We start from the raw sequence: 17345 nt of genomic DNA on the forward strand, positions 1-17345 counted from the left end.
TAAGACATTAAGAGCTGATTTATAGAGGGTCTTCATGTTGATGTCCCACTAATCATTTGATACGAACAGACTCCAAAAGGTCTTTCTTTTCTTGATGAGATGACATGTATCAATTAGGCCCAAGCATTTTCTTGTATGTCATTTAATATTTCTGTAATTTTCCTGATCGTTACATCGCGGTCCTTCGAGAGTGCTAGCTTTAAAATATGTGGTAGTGTCTTACAGTAAATTCTTTTTGCCTGACTTATTTCCTGAGAAATTGACTTGCATATAAACACAATTGGCGAAGTATTTCACGTAAATTTGAAGCTTTGTTTTTGAGAACAATGATTCATTTGAGCTTCTTGGAATTAACAAACTAAGAATGCCTTTTCTTTTTCTGTAGATAATGAATTTGTTATTTTTATTACGGACATTTCAAATTTTAACTATTATGAATGTTTGTGGTTTAAGTTGCTCATGCACAACCGAACACTACAGTACTAGGCACCATGTCTGGTTCTATATTGCTGAATGTCTGGTAGGTGTTGCTAATAAAACAACCATTGTCATGTCAATCAATTCGAATTTTATGTTTTGGGGGCAGGGGAAACCAGCATGAGGGAGTTACAGGGAAGGGGACAGCACCTACAGATAACGGGAGGAGGACGGGGTGAAAAGTAACCTGAGGAAGGGGTGGGGCAGGGGGACCGATTGCAGATACATCCACTCTTGTAGAGTGCATGAAAATTTTTAAATAAAAAGGTAACTGTAGGAGCGCTATGCCATTGGAGGACACCTGCCCCAGACAGGAAGCTGTACTAGGTCTATGCTCCATGGCAGGTACAAACACTGACGCCTCAGGAGGAGTTGATTCATGAGGAGCAGTCCTCATCCTATGCTCATCCAATCAACTTTTGGCTTGATTTTCAATGGGAAGTCATGTGGTCATTTAACGGAAAACGTGTGCTTTTTAGACTGTGTAGCCAGGTTTGCTTCAGTTTAACCCACTGGGCTGAAAGTGTTTCAATCAACCAGAAACGTATAAAACGTTACTACTCACCCTTGAGGGTCTAAAGGCACTGGGGGGCTGTGGTTTAGTCAAAGAGACAGGTCTTGAGGTCCTTTCTGAATATCAGCATTGATGGCGATTGCCTGAGGTGCAGAGGAAGTGAGTTCCATGTCTTTGCTATGAGGTAGGATAAGGATCTTCCTTCAGCCGTGGTCTTGTGGATCCGTGGGGCCTGGGCCAGGGCCAGTTGGGCAGAGCGGAGATGTCTGGTGGGAGTGTAGAAGGAGAGGCAGTGGTTGAGGTATGCTGGTCCGGCATTGTTGAGGGCTTTCTTGGTGTGCATTAGAAGCTTGAAGGTGATTTTCTTGTTTACAGGTAACCAGTGAAGGTCTCAGGTGGCCGGCGATGTGGTTTCGGCGTGGGATGTTCAGGATGAGTCTGGCAGAGGTGTTCTGGATGGTCGGAAGTTTGTTTGGGAGTTTCCAGGTTGTGTCGGCGTAGAGTGCGTTGTCGTAGTCGAGTATGCTGCTGACATGGGTGAACGTTTTCCTTGACTCAGTGGGGATCCACTTGAAGATCTTACGAGGAAGGCGGATCATGTGGAAGCAAGAGGACGAGACGGCATTGATTAGTCTATTCATTGAAAGCAAGGAGTCCAGGATGATGCAGAGATTTCGTGCGTGGTCCGTTGGTGTGAGGGGGATTACGAGCGATGCGGGCAACTAAGAGACCGCTCAGGCAGAGGGGGTAGGAGCACAACTCTTACCAAACTTGACCTTCAGGGTAGCGAGGTAGAGTAGTCACAAGCTGCTTATGGATGTAGTGTGGGGATAAGACTGTAGAACTTAACTGCCAACAATAGACGCAATGATGTATTGTTCACTCCATGATTATCCTTTTGTAAAAGAAAGTACTCTAATCTTACAGCACAACTAAATACTACACAAGTCAATAACCATGCAATATAGGGTTGTAACCTAGGTTGCGTTTGTCAGTGAGGCATCACACTCTTTCACGTACTGTCATCCTGCTCTGGTGAGGATATTATGGCTACAGTCCCCAACACTCTACGTAAGCATGGGCATCTATTAGCCACAGGTTTAGAAGAGTCAAATACACTCATTGGTCAATTATGCAAGAAATAAGAGCGGAGAAAATGAGAGACAGATAATGGATGCATGTAAAGAAAAAGATTGCATGAGGAGACAAGGGGAGTGGGGCTGGTTTGAGCATTTTTCTCAGGGCTGCTTTTGGTTCCTCAGTCAATCAATCAATCAGTGTTTGTTAAGCGCAGCTACTCACCCGTGAGGGTCTCAAGGCGCTGGGGGGAGGTGGGGGTGCTACTGGTCCTGATGGGAGCTGAGGTTCAGCCGAAGTGCCAGGTCTTGATATCCTTCCTGGATTCGGTCAGCGACGGGGATAGCATGAGGTGGAGAGGCAGGGTGTTCTAGGTTTTGGCGCGAGGTAGGAGAAGAATCTTCCTCCGGTCCTGTTCTTGTGGGTGCCAGGGATGGTGGCAAGAGTCAGTTCGGTGGAGCGGAGGTGTCTAGTAGGCACGTGGAATGAGAGGCGGTGGTTCAGGTATTCTGGTGTAGCGTCGTGGACTTAGTAGGCATGTGTGAGTAACTAGAACATGACTCTTTTGTTGACTGGAGCCATTAGAGCTCTAGCAGGTGTTCAGAGATGCGGCGTGGGATGTTAAGGACCAGTTTGGCTGCGGCATTCTGAACGTTCTGTAGTTTCCTGTGGAGTTTCTGGGTGACTCCTGCGTAGTGTATGTTGCCATAGTAGACTCTGCTGCTGATGAGTTCACGGGTGAGCGTCTTTCTGGCCTCAGTAGAGTTCGATCTGAAGGTCTTTCGAAGCAGGAAAAGAAAGTGGAAGCATGATGAGTAAATGGCGTTGATCTTACGGTTCATTGTGAGCGAGGAGCTCAGTATAATGCAGAGGGTTTGAGCGTGGTCCGTGGGTGTGTGGCGGTTCCTAGTGCGGCGGGCCACCAGGAGTCATCCCAAGCAGAGGTGCTGGGCCCCAGGAGGAAGACTTTGGTCTTGTCCGAGTTGAGCTTGAGGCACCGATCTCTCAACCAGGTAGCGACGGCCTTCATCCCTTCGTGGAAGTTGTTTCTGGCAATTGTGGGCTCGTTGCTGAGGGAGTGGATCAGCTGGGTGTTGTTGGCATAGGAGACGATGTTAAATCTGTGATTCCTGACTATGGCTGCGAGCGGGACCATGTAGACGTTAAAGAGGCTTGGGCTCACGGAGGAGCCCTGGGGTACTCAGCAGCTGATATCCGTGGGTTTCGAGAGGAACGGTGGTAGTTTGACTAGCTGTGTTCTACCAGTGAGGAAGGAACAGGCCTTCCAGTGTGGTTCACACTCCAAACCTTGCAGAAGCGGCTATTCTGTGTGGACTGCAGGAACAGCCTTGCGTTGAGATAAAGATTCATATTTATGCATTGATGTAGTGCAATACGGCCGCCCCATATTGGTGTATCCTGGCGCTGTACCAAATATTATTTGTGAGCAAGTAGGACAAAGTGGATTTCGGGGTGCAAATGTCAACCATACTACACTGATGGAAATAGCATAGGTTTTCAGCCCTTCTTGAACTTAAAAGGTTTCAGTTCCGGATGGCTGGATGATGTTGGCGGTACAGACCTGCGTGGCAACACTCTTCTTCAGCAGCGGTGGCCTACCCAACCAGTTGCAGCCAGGTACTCCGATTTGCAAGTGCAGCCTTCAAGGCCCATCAGAGCGTCCCTTTTTGGTGGTGATGCAGCTTTGCTTACTGACCTCAGAAGCGGCAGCACCAGTGTCTCAAGCCTATGCTGGACATGATGATATTTGGCCTTAAAAAGCCTTCATGTAGCTTATTCAGGAACCATTCAGAGAAGAGAAAGGGGGAACACTTCACAGCACAGGTCACTCCTTGCTTTGCATTCTGTGATAGTCCACTTTTTCAGAGTACGTCCTTGTGATGGGAGCATACTAAGCTTCTCCTACTAAGCATTGTTGTGTCCTGCAAGCATGCTCTTTCCCTCTCTCAGGTGGATGGGTTCTCAGCACTTCAAACATGCCCTCACCTCCTCCACTGGAATGTTGGTACCACAAGTGATGTCCCATCACCTCTGGTAGCCTGGCAATCAGGTAGATACCAACCACTCTTTGAGTACTTTGCGCTCCCTTTCTTGTCAAAGAACTTAAAACTCCAACAAAGCAAGGTGATTTGGATCCCATATGTAAAGGGACAAAAAGGCACCCCCTTGAGTTGCTTCTAGGTCCTAGAGGAGGGGGGAAAAACAAGGGCTAACAAACAGCAAATCCTCTTATCTGACCTATATTTCTTTAATGCGACCTTGTAGGTTCCAAAATGCCAACTACCCAACGTTACTGTACAGAAAATCTCAGAAATTATCAGAGAAGTTTTTATTCATTCATTATTTTGCATCTCTGTATATTGTTCATTATATTGCATTTTTATCAAACTTTTTCTTACATATATACATAAAAACATTTTATATATTTTTTGGGGAAATATTTTTCTTTTCTTTTTTTTATAAACGTTAGTTATACAAAATCATACATTTATACATATGACATTATCTATACAATGTATTACCTTTTGAATAATGCAATATACAATTCATTGAAAAACATATATCACCCCGCAAACAGGCTCACGCTTACCAGTGACACTACTCTCATTCATAGTAAAAAGAAGAAGAGATTCAACCTTATAAGGGGACTGTCTGAGGCTTCAAAGACTGTGGAGGTAAGGAGAAGTCCTTAAGTATTAAGAACCTAGCTATTTAACAATCCCACGTTCCCAATAATATGAGAGTGTTTTCTGTAGTACCCACTCGGCAGCATAATTTAATGTTCACCCACACTACGGGTATGCTAGCCAAGGTACGGTAGTTTAAAAACTCATAAGAGGCTGTAACCGCTCTGTGAAGACAGGACCTCTTCCAGGGCCCTTTTCGATGCATATCGGGTGACCGCATGCACCCACATATCAAAACGCGATCACTTTGATAAAAATGCAATGTACAGAGATGCAAAATAATGAATGAATAAAAATGTCTCTGATAATTTCAGAGATTTTGTGTACAGTAATGTTGAGTAGTTAGCATTTTGGAACGTAAAAGGTTGCATTAAAGAAATATAGGTCAGATTGGATCACACATGTATACACATTTTCCAGACAAGAGATGTGGATCTACTGTCTGAGGTTTCAGGACCGTTTTTGTAGGTTCTGTTTCCAATGTCATTTCTGGCTACTTTTCAGACACATCCTTTGTGCAAGGCGATGGCTCTCACAGCATGGAGGAATGAGTCTGGCTCTGAACAAGAGTATCCAAAACAAGGGCACAATGAAGTGTGAGATCCCTGCATCTGGCTATCTTCTTCTGCCCTGAAGCTGTAATCGTGATAGGCAAATGGGCAGGTGCTCCCTCAAAACGTCTCGACCTTGAACAGCAGAAACTGTTGTCACGCCTCTCACCCTAACATCTACCAAATGTCAGTGCTCAGGAAGAACTTAGTAAGATTTTGCACAAAAAAAAAAATCCTTGTTGAATCTCTAAAGGTATGAATGACTCCATCTTCACTTCCCGGATCTCTATTCCAGCCAGACGAATGCAAGCAATACACTTATAGTGTCTGGGAAAGCTGTCCTCATCCACCATGTTGTGTGCTGCTAACCCAGTGGCCTCCAAAATGGATCCCAATGGTCCCAGTATACACACTGACACAACACACATAGTCCTACTACTAAACATATACTACACACTCATTGCACATACAAGCACTCAACAAGGCCTCAGGATGTCAGCACAAGATGTTGTGTTCCAAATAACAGAGGAACTATACATGCAAATGGGCTAGTAGGCTCTGCTTTTCTTGTCACAGAGAAAAAGGTCTAGTCAGTATCACTGATTCACGAAACACTTTACAATGCCACCAGCATTTTAAGTAATGCACCCAAGGAACAGACAGTAGTCCAAGGTCCCTAAGGGCAACCTTGGTGCTTCCCTCCAGGTCACAGACCAAGTTCAAGACCTTGAATTACCAAGGACGGGCCTAAGCTTCTGCACACACTAGATAAGTGTGATGCGGTAAAAGTCAGGAGACCAGTTTAATATCCAGTCCGGTGTACATGCCTGTTTACCTTTCAAGTAGCATTCCTGGCCCAACGCTGATGTATTATTTTGTTTAATGAACGTAGCCAGCGTTCGGCCAACTTCCCCGTCATCACTGAGGGCATCTTAATCACGTGCCCCCTGTAATTGCTGATTTCACAAACTTACGTTCACACCAATAGAAAACTGACTACAATTGCAAGTAGTTATAGTTTAAACTGTGCAACTTTCATGGCTGTATTTGATGGTAAGTTTATCGGTCCCTTCTCTGTTTGCTCATGCATCTTTCAGTTGGTTCTGTGAGAATTCTGATAACTAGCTTACCCATACCAATACCTACTGCTCTGATTGCAAAACAGCGTCAAGCACCGTGGGCACTATGGTCTTCTAAAGTCCGATTTTTTGTTTATTTTAAGTTCTGTTAGAGAGAATTCCGTGGGTGCCGCCTGAATGCACTGAAAGTGCTAAACATCTGAACCTGGCAACTGATAAATGGAGCTTTGGCACCACCTTGTGGGAGATCTGCAGTGGGGGAGACAAGCCGCTGCATGCGCTGGATTCTCAGAGGGTAAGTAATTATCAAGATAGATGAATACCGAGACATCTCTCAGAACATGTGGCATTTTAACTTTCTTTTTGCCTCGCTTTGTAGTACGAACTGCAGAATTGTTTGCTGTCAGTTCTCCGGTGTTAGTATTTTTAACTATGTTTTTTTGTTTCACAACAGAAATTACAGTTTTATGAAGACCGGCATCAGCTTCCGGCTCCAAAGTGGATGGAACTGGCGAATCTGATAAACAGCTGCATGGATTACGAGCCGGACTTCCGGCCCTCTTTTAGAGCTGTAATACGTGATCTCAACAGTTTGTTCACACCAGGTGAGGCGCTAGAGTGAATCCGCATATGCCTAGTATTACTACGCCGATTCTGATTGAAGTTTGTATTAATAATTTACAGGTATGAAAACAACCATTTAGCCTGTTTCATTCTCTCTAAATGGCTCTAGTTCTCCTCAGAGGACATATTTTTTTAATAAATCTTTTTATTGAAACGCACATCGGCGACACAGTACAGTGCAGAGGGTCGCACAGATTACACATTACAGCATGTATGGGTGAATGGATACATTGACTTCATCATAGAGAGGAATATCATGGGGACACGGGGTCATCATGTTAAACACTTCGAGGCGGTATACAAATCTCCCCTCTATATGCATTCCATGGATTCCAGATACGGGACCACTTCCTAGGACACCTCCTTGCCAGATATACCGTTTTTTTCTCTAAACATGCACTAATCAAGGTCATTCTCCCAGGTGGGTGGGCGGATGCGTTGCCCCCCACAGTTGAGCGATGTTTTGTTTGGCCAAGATAAACCCTAGAGTAACCCGTTGCGCCTGGGAAGTGTTCAGGTCTGTGGGCTCCCAAATATTTAGAATACATTGTCGTGCTTCCGGACGGAGAGAAACACGTAACACCTCATTGATTGGGGTGTCGATTTGGAGCCAGTAAGAAGTAATATGTGTGCATTCCCAGATGGTGTGCATGAAGTGAGGCTGCAACCCCTTTTACAGTCGCCTATGTCCGACCACCCCATGTGTACCAACCGGGGCCCTGTGACGTAGATCCTATAAAGGATTTTAAGCTGTACCAGTCACAAGCATGCCTGAATAGCCACCTCTTTAGGGGAAGATATTGCCACTTGTCAATCCTCGTCATCTAATTCTATCCCGTCCTGTGTCCACCTATCACACAATGTCTGTAGAGGGTCTGCCATGTGGTTGATTAACTTTTTGTATAATATTGAAATTGTTTTGTCAGGCAGGTGACCGTCTAGAATTTTGTCTTCTAGGGGAGAGGCCTCCGGTAGATTGAAGTCCCTAGGCAGCAATGATTGGAGTGAGTGTGAGACCTGCGCATAGCGAAAGTACTCGGCGTTTGCAAGCTCATATTTGCTCTGAAGCGATCTGAAGGACTTGATCCCTTCTGTACCCCAGATATCCTTGATAGCCGTGATACCGATCAGATCCCACCTATCGAAGCCCTTCGTTTTCCATAGATCACCTAACTGCTCCGATTCCCAAAGAGGGGTGGCCAAAGTCAATATACGTCTCCAACCAAATGAGTTGGTGGTGTCTTGCCAAATTTGAACTGAATGTTTTGTGGGGCCCGTTAACACAATTCTTTTAGGTTGGGAATACAATGCTCTGCCGTAGGTGGCTCCCGGAAGGGCCACCTGTCCATAGCGTAACCCGGATCATCCGCACGCCCATATGTACAATGATTAATGGCCCCCAGTTGAGATGCCCAATAGTATTTCTTGATTTCTGGAAGGCTAATGCCTCCGTCATACCAGTTTAGCGTTAGTTTATTAAGGGTAATTCAGGGTCTACCATCCCACAATATGCCTCTTTGCAGGCCCTCAATTTCCCTAAAGTAATGAGCTGGAACTAGGTCTAAGGTGTTTTTTAGGGCATTGAAGAATCGCGGTAAGGCCATCAATTTGAATAGGGCGGACCTGCCAGAAGTGAGATAGGAAGTGTCTTCCAGCTAGCAATGTCACTTTTGAGTCTTCGAAGAGGGGGAAGAAGATTTTGGGCATAACGAACCGAGGGATCAAGGGAGATGAAAATTCCCAGATATTTAAATCCGGCCTTGTTCAATCAATCAATCAGTGAACTTGTAAAGCGCGCTACTTACCAGTGAGGGTCCCAATGCGCTGAGGGAGGGTGCTGCTACTGCTCGAAGAGCCAGGTCTTGAGGAGCCTTCTGAGGGTGAGCAGGTCTTGGGTCTGCCGCAGATGAGTGGGGAGGGTGTTCCAGATCTTGGCGGCGAGGAAGGAGAAGGATCTGCTGCCGGAGGTTGTTCGTTAGATGCACGGGACGGCGGCAAGGGCGAGACTGGTGGAGCGGAGCTGGCGGGCGGGGGTGTAAAAGTTGAGTCTGTTGTTCAGGTAGGCTGGTCCAGTGTTGTGGAGTGCTTTGTGTGCGTGGGTGAGGAGCTTGAAGGTGATCCTCTTGCTGACGGGGAGCCAGTGCAGGTCTCTTAGGTGGGAGGTGATGTGGGTGCGGCGGGGGACGTCGAGGATCAGTCGGGTGGAGGCGTTTTGGATGCGTTGTAGTCGTCGTAGGTGTTTGGCCGGGATTCCTGCGTAGAGTGCGTTGCCGTAGTCCAGCCTGCTGCTGACGAGGGCTTGGGTGACTGTTCTTCTTGTTTCGGTCAGGGTCCACTTGTAGATCTTGCAAAGCATGCAGAGGGTGTTGTAGCAGGAGAAGGAGATGATGTTGACCTGCTTTGACATGGAGAGGGAGGAGTCGAGGGTGAATCCTAGGTTGCGTACGTGGTCCGTGGGTGTTGGAGCTGTTCCCATTGTGGACGGCCACCAGGAGTCATCCCACGCAGAGTGGGTGGGGGCCTAGGATGAGGACCTCCGTCTTGTCCGAGTTCAGTTTCAGACGGCTGCTTCTCATCCACTTGGCGACGGACTTCATTCCCTCGTGGAGGTTAGTTTGGCGGTGTGCGGGTGTGTTGATTTGTATTTGACAGTCCCGAGGTGGAACAGGGGGATCACCGCTCAAGACAAATAGTAGGGATTTTCCCCAGTTGATGGAGAGTCCAGAGAACCTGCAGAAGATTGTAAGGATATCTAATACTACTGTAAGAGATTTGTTAGGGGAGGCCAAATGAAGTAGAATGTTGTCTGCATACAAAGATATGCGGTCCTCCCATCCGGGGGACCATTGCAGCCCCTTTATCATCGGATCCCAAGGGATCCAAGCAGCACAGGGTTCCAAGGCCAAGGAAAAAAGAAGAGGGGATAGGGGGCAGCCCTGTCGAGTTCCCTGACTAATGCGAAAAAATAGCAGACACTTTGTTGTTTACCACCATTTGAGCTAGCGGTTCGGAGTATAAAAGATGCGCCCAGTGAATATATTTTGGACCAAATCTGAACTTCCTTAAGACTGCCCATAAATAGTGTCAAAGGCCATGGTCACGTCTAGTGATTCGATCACAGCCGGTTCTCGGACTGTGTGGGCTCTATCCACCTCTCCGTGGACTCTACGTAGGTTGAGGGCCATATTTCTATGGGGCATAAAGCCAGATTGATCTGAATGCACTAGGCCACTGATCACTTGCATCAGGTGGTTAGCCAGTAGTTTGGCTAATATCTTAGGTTCTGCATTTAGTAGAGAGATGGGCCAATATGAGGCACAGTCTGTTTTAGCCTTCCCTTCCTTTTGGATAGTGAAAATGGTGGCAATCCTTTGCTCCCAGGGGAGCATTTCCGCCTCCCCAGATTCTTCAAACATGGCTTTCAGATAGGGAGCAAGTTTGTCTGCTTAAGTTTATAAAGTTCAATGGGGAGTCCGTTATGGCACAGTGCTTTCCCGGAGTTTAAAGTGCGGATCGCTAGGGCAATCTCATCAGTCGTAAGAGGACTGTCCATAAAGTCTCAATCCCCCAGCGAGAGAAAGGGGAGCTTAATATCTCGAAGTAAGTCATGCAAGGCTGTTTCTGAGTGTGGATTCACTAAAGTGTAAACCATTTGAAAATGACCAGCAAATCTATCGGCTATGTCCTGAGGTTCCATAATGGTGACGCCACCCTCTACTACAAGCTCTGGGACCAGCCGGCTCGCCCATTCCTTTCTGTTTAGCCATGCTATGAGTTTCTCGGCTTTATCTCCCAGATCGTAAATTCTGCCCTGTTGCTCCCTACTGAGGGCCTTGGCCCGATCGGAGACCAAAGTTTTATAGTCATGTTGCTTCAGGTTCAGCAAATGAAGCTTCTCCGGCATCACCCCAAATTCCAGGTCGCTTTCTAGCCTGTAAATATCAGCCTCGAGCTCAAGCACTTCCTTCTGTTTATCTCTTTTGGAGCCCGATATTAGAGAAAGGGCCTGTCCCCGAATCACCGTCTTAAACACTTCCCATGGGGTCTGGTAAGAGGACACAGACCCCACATTTGCAGTGAAATATTTGTCAATGTTCTTAATAAAAGCTTTACGAATGTTAGGGTTGAGCAGGTACCAACGGTTAATAGGGGCTAACCTTCCTACCGTGCCCGGACCGAGGAGCAAATGGACCCAAAGGGGCGAGTGATCGGAAATAACCCTAGCCAAGTGTTTAATTTTGTTTATGTAGGTGGCTTGCGTGGCAGGAATGAGACAATAGTCTAAACGGAGAGACTGTGGTGCGCCCCAGAGTGAAAGATATGTTGTATCGACTCGGATGGTACACTCTCCATCCATCAACTAGCCCAATTGCCCCAAGAAAGTCAGTCAACCACCGAGCCGATGGCCTCACCTCCCTTGGGGGGTACCTGTCTAATGTACCTGAAACCACTGCATTGAAGTCACCCCCTATTACTAAGAGCCCTTCTGCAATGGTGAGGAGGACCTCACCCAAGTTAGCAAACGTTGTTCCCTGCAGGCCTGGAGGGACATATACGGACATGAGGGTAAGAACCCGACCCTCCCACATCCCGGAGACACCAACGTACCTGCCTCGATTAACCGCCCACGTGGAATTCACCGCTAGTGGAAACGCGTTTCTTGTCATAATACCTACCCCCCTGGAGCCTGATGTGAACCCAGAGTAGGCAACCATTTTATATCCCCTCTGTGCATCGCCTTACATAGGTTCCCCACCAGGTGTGTTTCCTGAAGTAGAATTACATCTGGAGCATGCTTCTTAATATACTGGATAACAACACTTCGTTTGATTTTGTCCCCTAACCCATTAACATTCCAGCTCAAGATTTTAACATTTTTATCACCCGTAACAGCTGCCATACGAGTCGCTTAGCCAAATACCCTCCACATTCATCCCACCTGTTATGATCTTGAGGATGCGTCGGGCTGCCATGCTCCAAGTCTTGTCTCATGGAGGTCGAGCGTCCGCATTTTCTCCAGAGTTACGATCTGTAGGACCCTTTGAACCTCAAAATTCAATCCACTCTGCCACTGCCTCCGGTTGGTTGAAGAACCACGCTCTCCCCTCCGCCTCAACCCGGAGGCGTTCTGGGAACAGCATCGAGTACTTCAGGCCCCTGTCCCTCAGGTCGCGCTTCACAGAGAGAAATGAACGCCTCTGTTTTTGGACTCTTTGTGTAAAGTCCGGAAAGAAGATGTCGGCGTTTTCTAGCAAAGGAGGGCCCCTGCTCTAGAGTTCTGGAGAATCACATCCCTGTTGTGAAAGTTCATAACTCGAGTCAGCATGGGCTGCGGGGGAGCGCCCGGTTTGGGACGGCCGCCAGGGACACTGTGTGCATGTTCAATTACGAAGAACTTACTAAGTCCCTTGGGCTTGAGGTGTTTAAGGATGAGGTCCTCGACAAATAGATCTGGGGATTGCCCCTCAGCCTTCACCCGAACTCCCAGAATGCGAAGATTATTGCGCCAAAGCGGTTCTTCATAGTCATCCAACTTAAGGTCCATGAAGGTGCGGGAATCATGAAGTTCGCGGACCTCACTATGGAGCTGTGAGATGTTGTTGACGAGACTGGAGGTCGTGATTTCTACTCGCTTGACTTTCTCTTTAAGCTTTCCAAGGTCGGCCCTAATAAGATTAACGTCAATCACTACGGTATCCAAGGAGGTTTTGACTCCAGTAATGGCCTCCATGACATCTTTAAGGGAGGGTTTCTGTTCATCATCCCCAGAGTTTCCCCTGACGGCAACTTTGGACAGTCTGCCCCACCGAGCATCCTTGGAGACTGTATAGCAGACAAGTTTGTTAGTCTGGACCGGCTTCATCCCGCGGGATCCAGCGCCCTGGACGCGCCCCTTGGTGGTGTCCAATGCAAATTGCCAACCAGACCAGGGCACTCAGAGTGGGCTGACGCGACGCCTCCCACAGTCCTGACAGCAAAGCCAGCTGGGTAGAGCCTCAGTCACAATGTCTGTTCCCCCCCAGGAGGGGAATATGCACCCAGAAACCAGTCGCTGGCAGCTGTAATCGCCCAGGGAGGTAAATTCGCCAAGGGAGTCACAGGCCTCAGGGGCATCCGCCGTGTGTCAGCCTCGCAGTTGTCTTGTGCTGACCCCCTGAACACTGGCCTCAGCCCTTCCTGCTCAAAGAAGACTGGGTATCGCAGGGGGGGCCAGCACTCATTCAAAGCCCTCCCCAAGTTCTCAGGGACGGGGGCCCTCTTCAGCGCTCCAAAAGATGAATTGCCCAATGCTTAGGGTCACTGCTGGAGCAGAGTACTTAGCGGATGCAACTCCAATGATGTAGGCAAAGAATGGCCACAGTATTTAAGTGCGCACCGCCACCATTAATCAAACTGCGGTGGATGCGCTATATGCTTGGTGCTTGTCATGCAATCCTTCATCAGGAGCAGCGCACGGCCCAGAACTCGCCGCCGCGGGCATTAGGCACCCGGTCGCGGTAATAGAAGGAGGAGTCGCAGCGGCACCTTTAATCCGAGAATGTCCGACCAGCCCGGTCTCTCCCCTGGAGCTCCACAGGCATGGGAATCGCAAGGCCTCACCGCCAGCCGCACCGTCACTGCACCTGCCGCGGGCGGAGAGCACCTCTTCCCAGCTCCGCTGCAGGTCAGCGGCGGCCCCTCCATTTCATGGCACTGCCACACAAAGGGGCCAGACAGATTTAGCCTCCCCCTGGCGTCATGATCAGTGTGGGCCCCGGCTTACACAGTAAAGTAGGCCTCAGGATTATGGGGAAGGTATCTCCTCCCCCCGAGATGTGCGGCGGCTCCGGGACGGCGGGTTGAACACCACTGCAGTTCCGACACCTGAAAATGTCGATGGACGAGCCGGATGATGAATCAGGATAGTTGTGGGGCAAGGACAAACCCCGGAGCTAGGGCACTACTTGGCCATCTTCCGTCCGCACTTGGCCTCGCCCCCCACCCTCAGAGGACATTTAGAAACCTGAGAACAACGTCTTCTGTGTGCGAGCCTTCTCGCGCTATGCGCCGAGCTCGACCCTGGGCACCCGTCTTTCCTCTGTTTACACCGACTGCAAGGCCTTGCTTCTTGTTTCATTCTCTAGATCTCCTCTCCTGGCTTTATGCGGCAAGAGTGTCCTGTCAGAGAATGGTAGCTCTTGTATTATCTCTTGTTGTTTGAGGCGTAACGCAGCCGTTCACCCACACGTCAAACATAGACTGTGCCAATGCGCACAGGCTATTAGACTATGAAACATACAACAAAGCAGACCAGGTCAAACAATGGTGTGTAACTATACCAGTGACTAAGAAACAAATAGAATGCATATGTGCATCAGTGCCGCTGGTAGTTATTGGCAACAGATAACTAGACAGAATCCCATCAGACCACCCTTTTTGGTGGAGTTTACGTCACGTGGGACTCGTTGATCATACCATACCACATCTGGCCATATAGTGCTGTTGTGGAAATGGGTGTCAGTAATCTAGTCATAGTGTTTGCCATAAAGTGGACAAAATGATGTGCAGTGCTCAAGTGATAATGGTGAAATAAAATTGACTACCCTGGCTCTGACACAGTGTACATACAGAAAACCTGGGTGTCAAAAGTTAAAAACGCCTGGTGAAGAATCTACCCTATGGCGCTGTGCAGGACGGTCGACATGTTTCAGCCTATGGGACATTATCCAGGCTTTCTTCAGGACCATAAATATAAGATCGCTACTGCAACTATAACCACAAGTGATATGTTGGGTAAAAAACTGATACATATCTACCAGAAATTCAAACGTTTTAGGCGTCCACTGGTGGGAGAAGATTATCTTCTTCCTGTCAACAAACAAAAGATGATTGTACAACAACACTGAATAACATATACACAACCACCTGGATACAGAGAGACCGTATACAAGGAACACACCTGCATGAATACTTTGTATTCCGCATATGTAAGATAAAGCATAATAACTTAATCACCCAGAGGCATTTCCTCTAAGTGGTACTCACCCAGCCTTGTGTGGGTGAAGACCTCACCTCACCCGGCAACCGCTCGGGAGTATGAGGCCCCGCTCTATGGTGTAGAAAAAGAACACAGTAAGTACACAACTCTACGGTGCCCAAGCCAATCGCTCTACACACTGAACCTAACAAACGTGTGGTAAGTACCCCTCTGCCAAACCAAAGTCCTCAAAGCCTATCTCTGATAACATATCAGAAATCACATATGTTGCGAAATGTCTCATGTCGTGAGACTTAATGTAGACCCTAGGGATTGTCTATGAACAGTTTTAAAAAAAAAAATTATTCATACAGTTAAATGAACATATAACTACTACATCCCAAACACATGCTAATGATAGGAGAGGTTAGAAAAAGTTGTTAGAAAAAGTTCAATGGTGACCAAATGGGCTACCCAGAAGCACAGGCTTCTTCAATATAAAGGGATAAGGGTCCTAAGAGTACCCTGAGACTGCTCAACCATGCAGAGAGCTGGGACCATTTAAACTACATTTAGTCTTGTATTCTTGGTGCAGCTTGCCTGGTCTAATATCACCAGGAAGACAAATCATTGAGACACCCACCTGTCCGTCGGTGCCCCGGCATATTGGCCAAGCGGAAGAGGAGGTGTCGATAGGGACGCCCCAAGCATTTAAATAACTTCCTCCCGGTAGCGTCTAACAAGGCGAAAACGCGATAGGAGACACTGCTCCGTCGCGCATGCGCAGACGGTAATGAGGCGCCAATAGTGGATACTCGATGTTTTCCACATATATTGCGCAGTGAAGGAAAGAGAGGAATCCTTCTTGTAAACCCAAAGGTAAATGTAATAACAAACCCCCTTTGAGAGGGCTGCCCTGCATTGTTCCAGTATTTACCAGAGCGCCCGAGCGCATGACCAACGCGGGAGACACTGTTCTCTTGAGCGTGCGCCCGGCAAACTGTGAAGCATGAAGCCCACAGTCTACAAACAAATGTTACAAATGCACCGCGTATATCTCCCAGTAGGAGAGTCGCCACTTAACCAAAGAGCAATTAACCTCGCTTGATGTTAAAACAGATAAAACGATTAGATTTGATGAGTGCTCTCATCGTAAAGAATTCACATTGAGTTTGGTGAAAAATACATTGTCCTTGTATTGTGGATGTAGATAAGCAGTCAGGATACTATTTGAGTGAAATTCACATACTCATAGACTATTAGCTCTGTCTGAGCCCTGAAGTGATCGTTTCTGCTCTCTGAGTCACACTGAAGCCCTCTAAGCAGATCTGCAAGTTACTACATTGAGTCCAGTTGGGTCCAGTTGGCCTGGATCAGAATGTCCAGGGAGTAAAACGGGATTCGCTGCTCAGAATGAGGCTGCCTCTGCATGTCATGCTCTCTTTCCACGCGATCCCGCATTCCCGTTCCCTTTATCTGGAGAATTGATGATAAAGCAACATCTTGTATTTTGGTGCTACCATTGAAAAGGGGAGGCTTCTTGATCTGGAGACTCAAATGTCCTGTATTTCTTTAGTTGTAGCGTTAGTAGGGGCCACTGTGAGGAGCACCACCTTAGCTGTGTGCTAGAGGTCTTGCTGATGTCTTGGTTGTAAAAGAAAGGTTGGCTTCTGGACTTCAGGAACAAAGGGATCCATGCTTATCTTCCTAGCTCTTTTGTTAGTAACCTCAGGAGAGGTCACAATGGGCCAGGTGTATATAGATTCCATTTATAACAAACATTTGCAATGCAATAGGTATTGCATTATTAAAGTTTGAGCTATTGGCTTTGCTAAATAATGCAACACCAATAGCTCAAACTTTAATAAAGCGAGACCTATTGCAAATGCTTGTTGAGAATGCGTGTTATATAACTTGGATTCTCAAAGTATGGCCCGGGGGTCACTTTTCGCTCTACTGACGTTAAAATGTGGCCCAACTTTGAGCAGCAGCACTGGGCTGCTGTTTACTTGACAGAATGCTAAAAGTAACTAGCAGCACTAAGATGTTCATCCTTCCGAGGTCGATAAAATGAGCACAGTTCTTCATCTATAAAAACATGTTAGACAACCGCTCACCCAAATCCTAAATGTAAACATGCGTGAGGTGTGGACCCTGAGTGAATAGGCAGTTTTTACTGCCTCTTTTAAGTGAATCAGAGTAGGTGAGGATTTAGTGCTGGTTATTTGGTTGTTCCAGTGGTTTTCCATTTGGGAGCATGGATACAAATGACAGGGGGACTCTGACACAGTGAAGTCGTGCTGGGAAATGCTGTACACAAGAACCTGGGGCAGTGAAAAGCAGCCATCGAAAAGGAGC

The 17345-nt window shown here is 47.3% G+C and overlaps 1 protein-coding gene across 2 annotated transcripts in view; it reads left to right on the plus strand.

Moving 5' to 3' along the window:
• Positions 1-17345, plus strand: part of JAK2 (Janus kinase 2) — a 1290985-nt gene that overhangs the window by 1114746 nt on the left and 158894 nt on the right. For both annotated transcript variants that reach the window (XM_086961493.1, XM_086961492.1), the window contains 2 exons: positions 6550-6701; positions 6861-7011. In XM_086961493.1, coding sequence (XP_086817619.1) covers positions 6550-6701; positions 6861-7011 — 303 coding nt within the window. The remainder of the gene's footprint in view (positions 1-6549; positions 6702-6860; positions 7012-17345) is intronic.

Source organism: Lissotriton vulgaris, chromosome 3_1 (assembly GCF_964263255.1).
Source record: "Lissotriton vulgaris chromosome 3_1, aLisVul1.2, whole genome shotgun sequence".
In the NCBI taxonomy this organism is placed as follows: Eukaryota; Metazoa; Chordata; class Amphibia; order Caudata; family Salamandridae; genus Lissotriton; species Lissotriton vulgaris.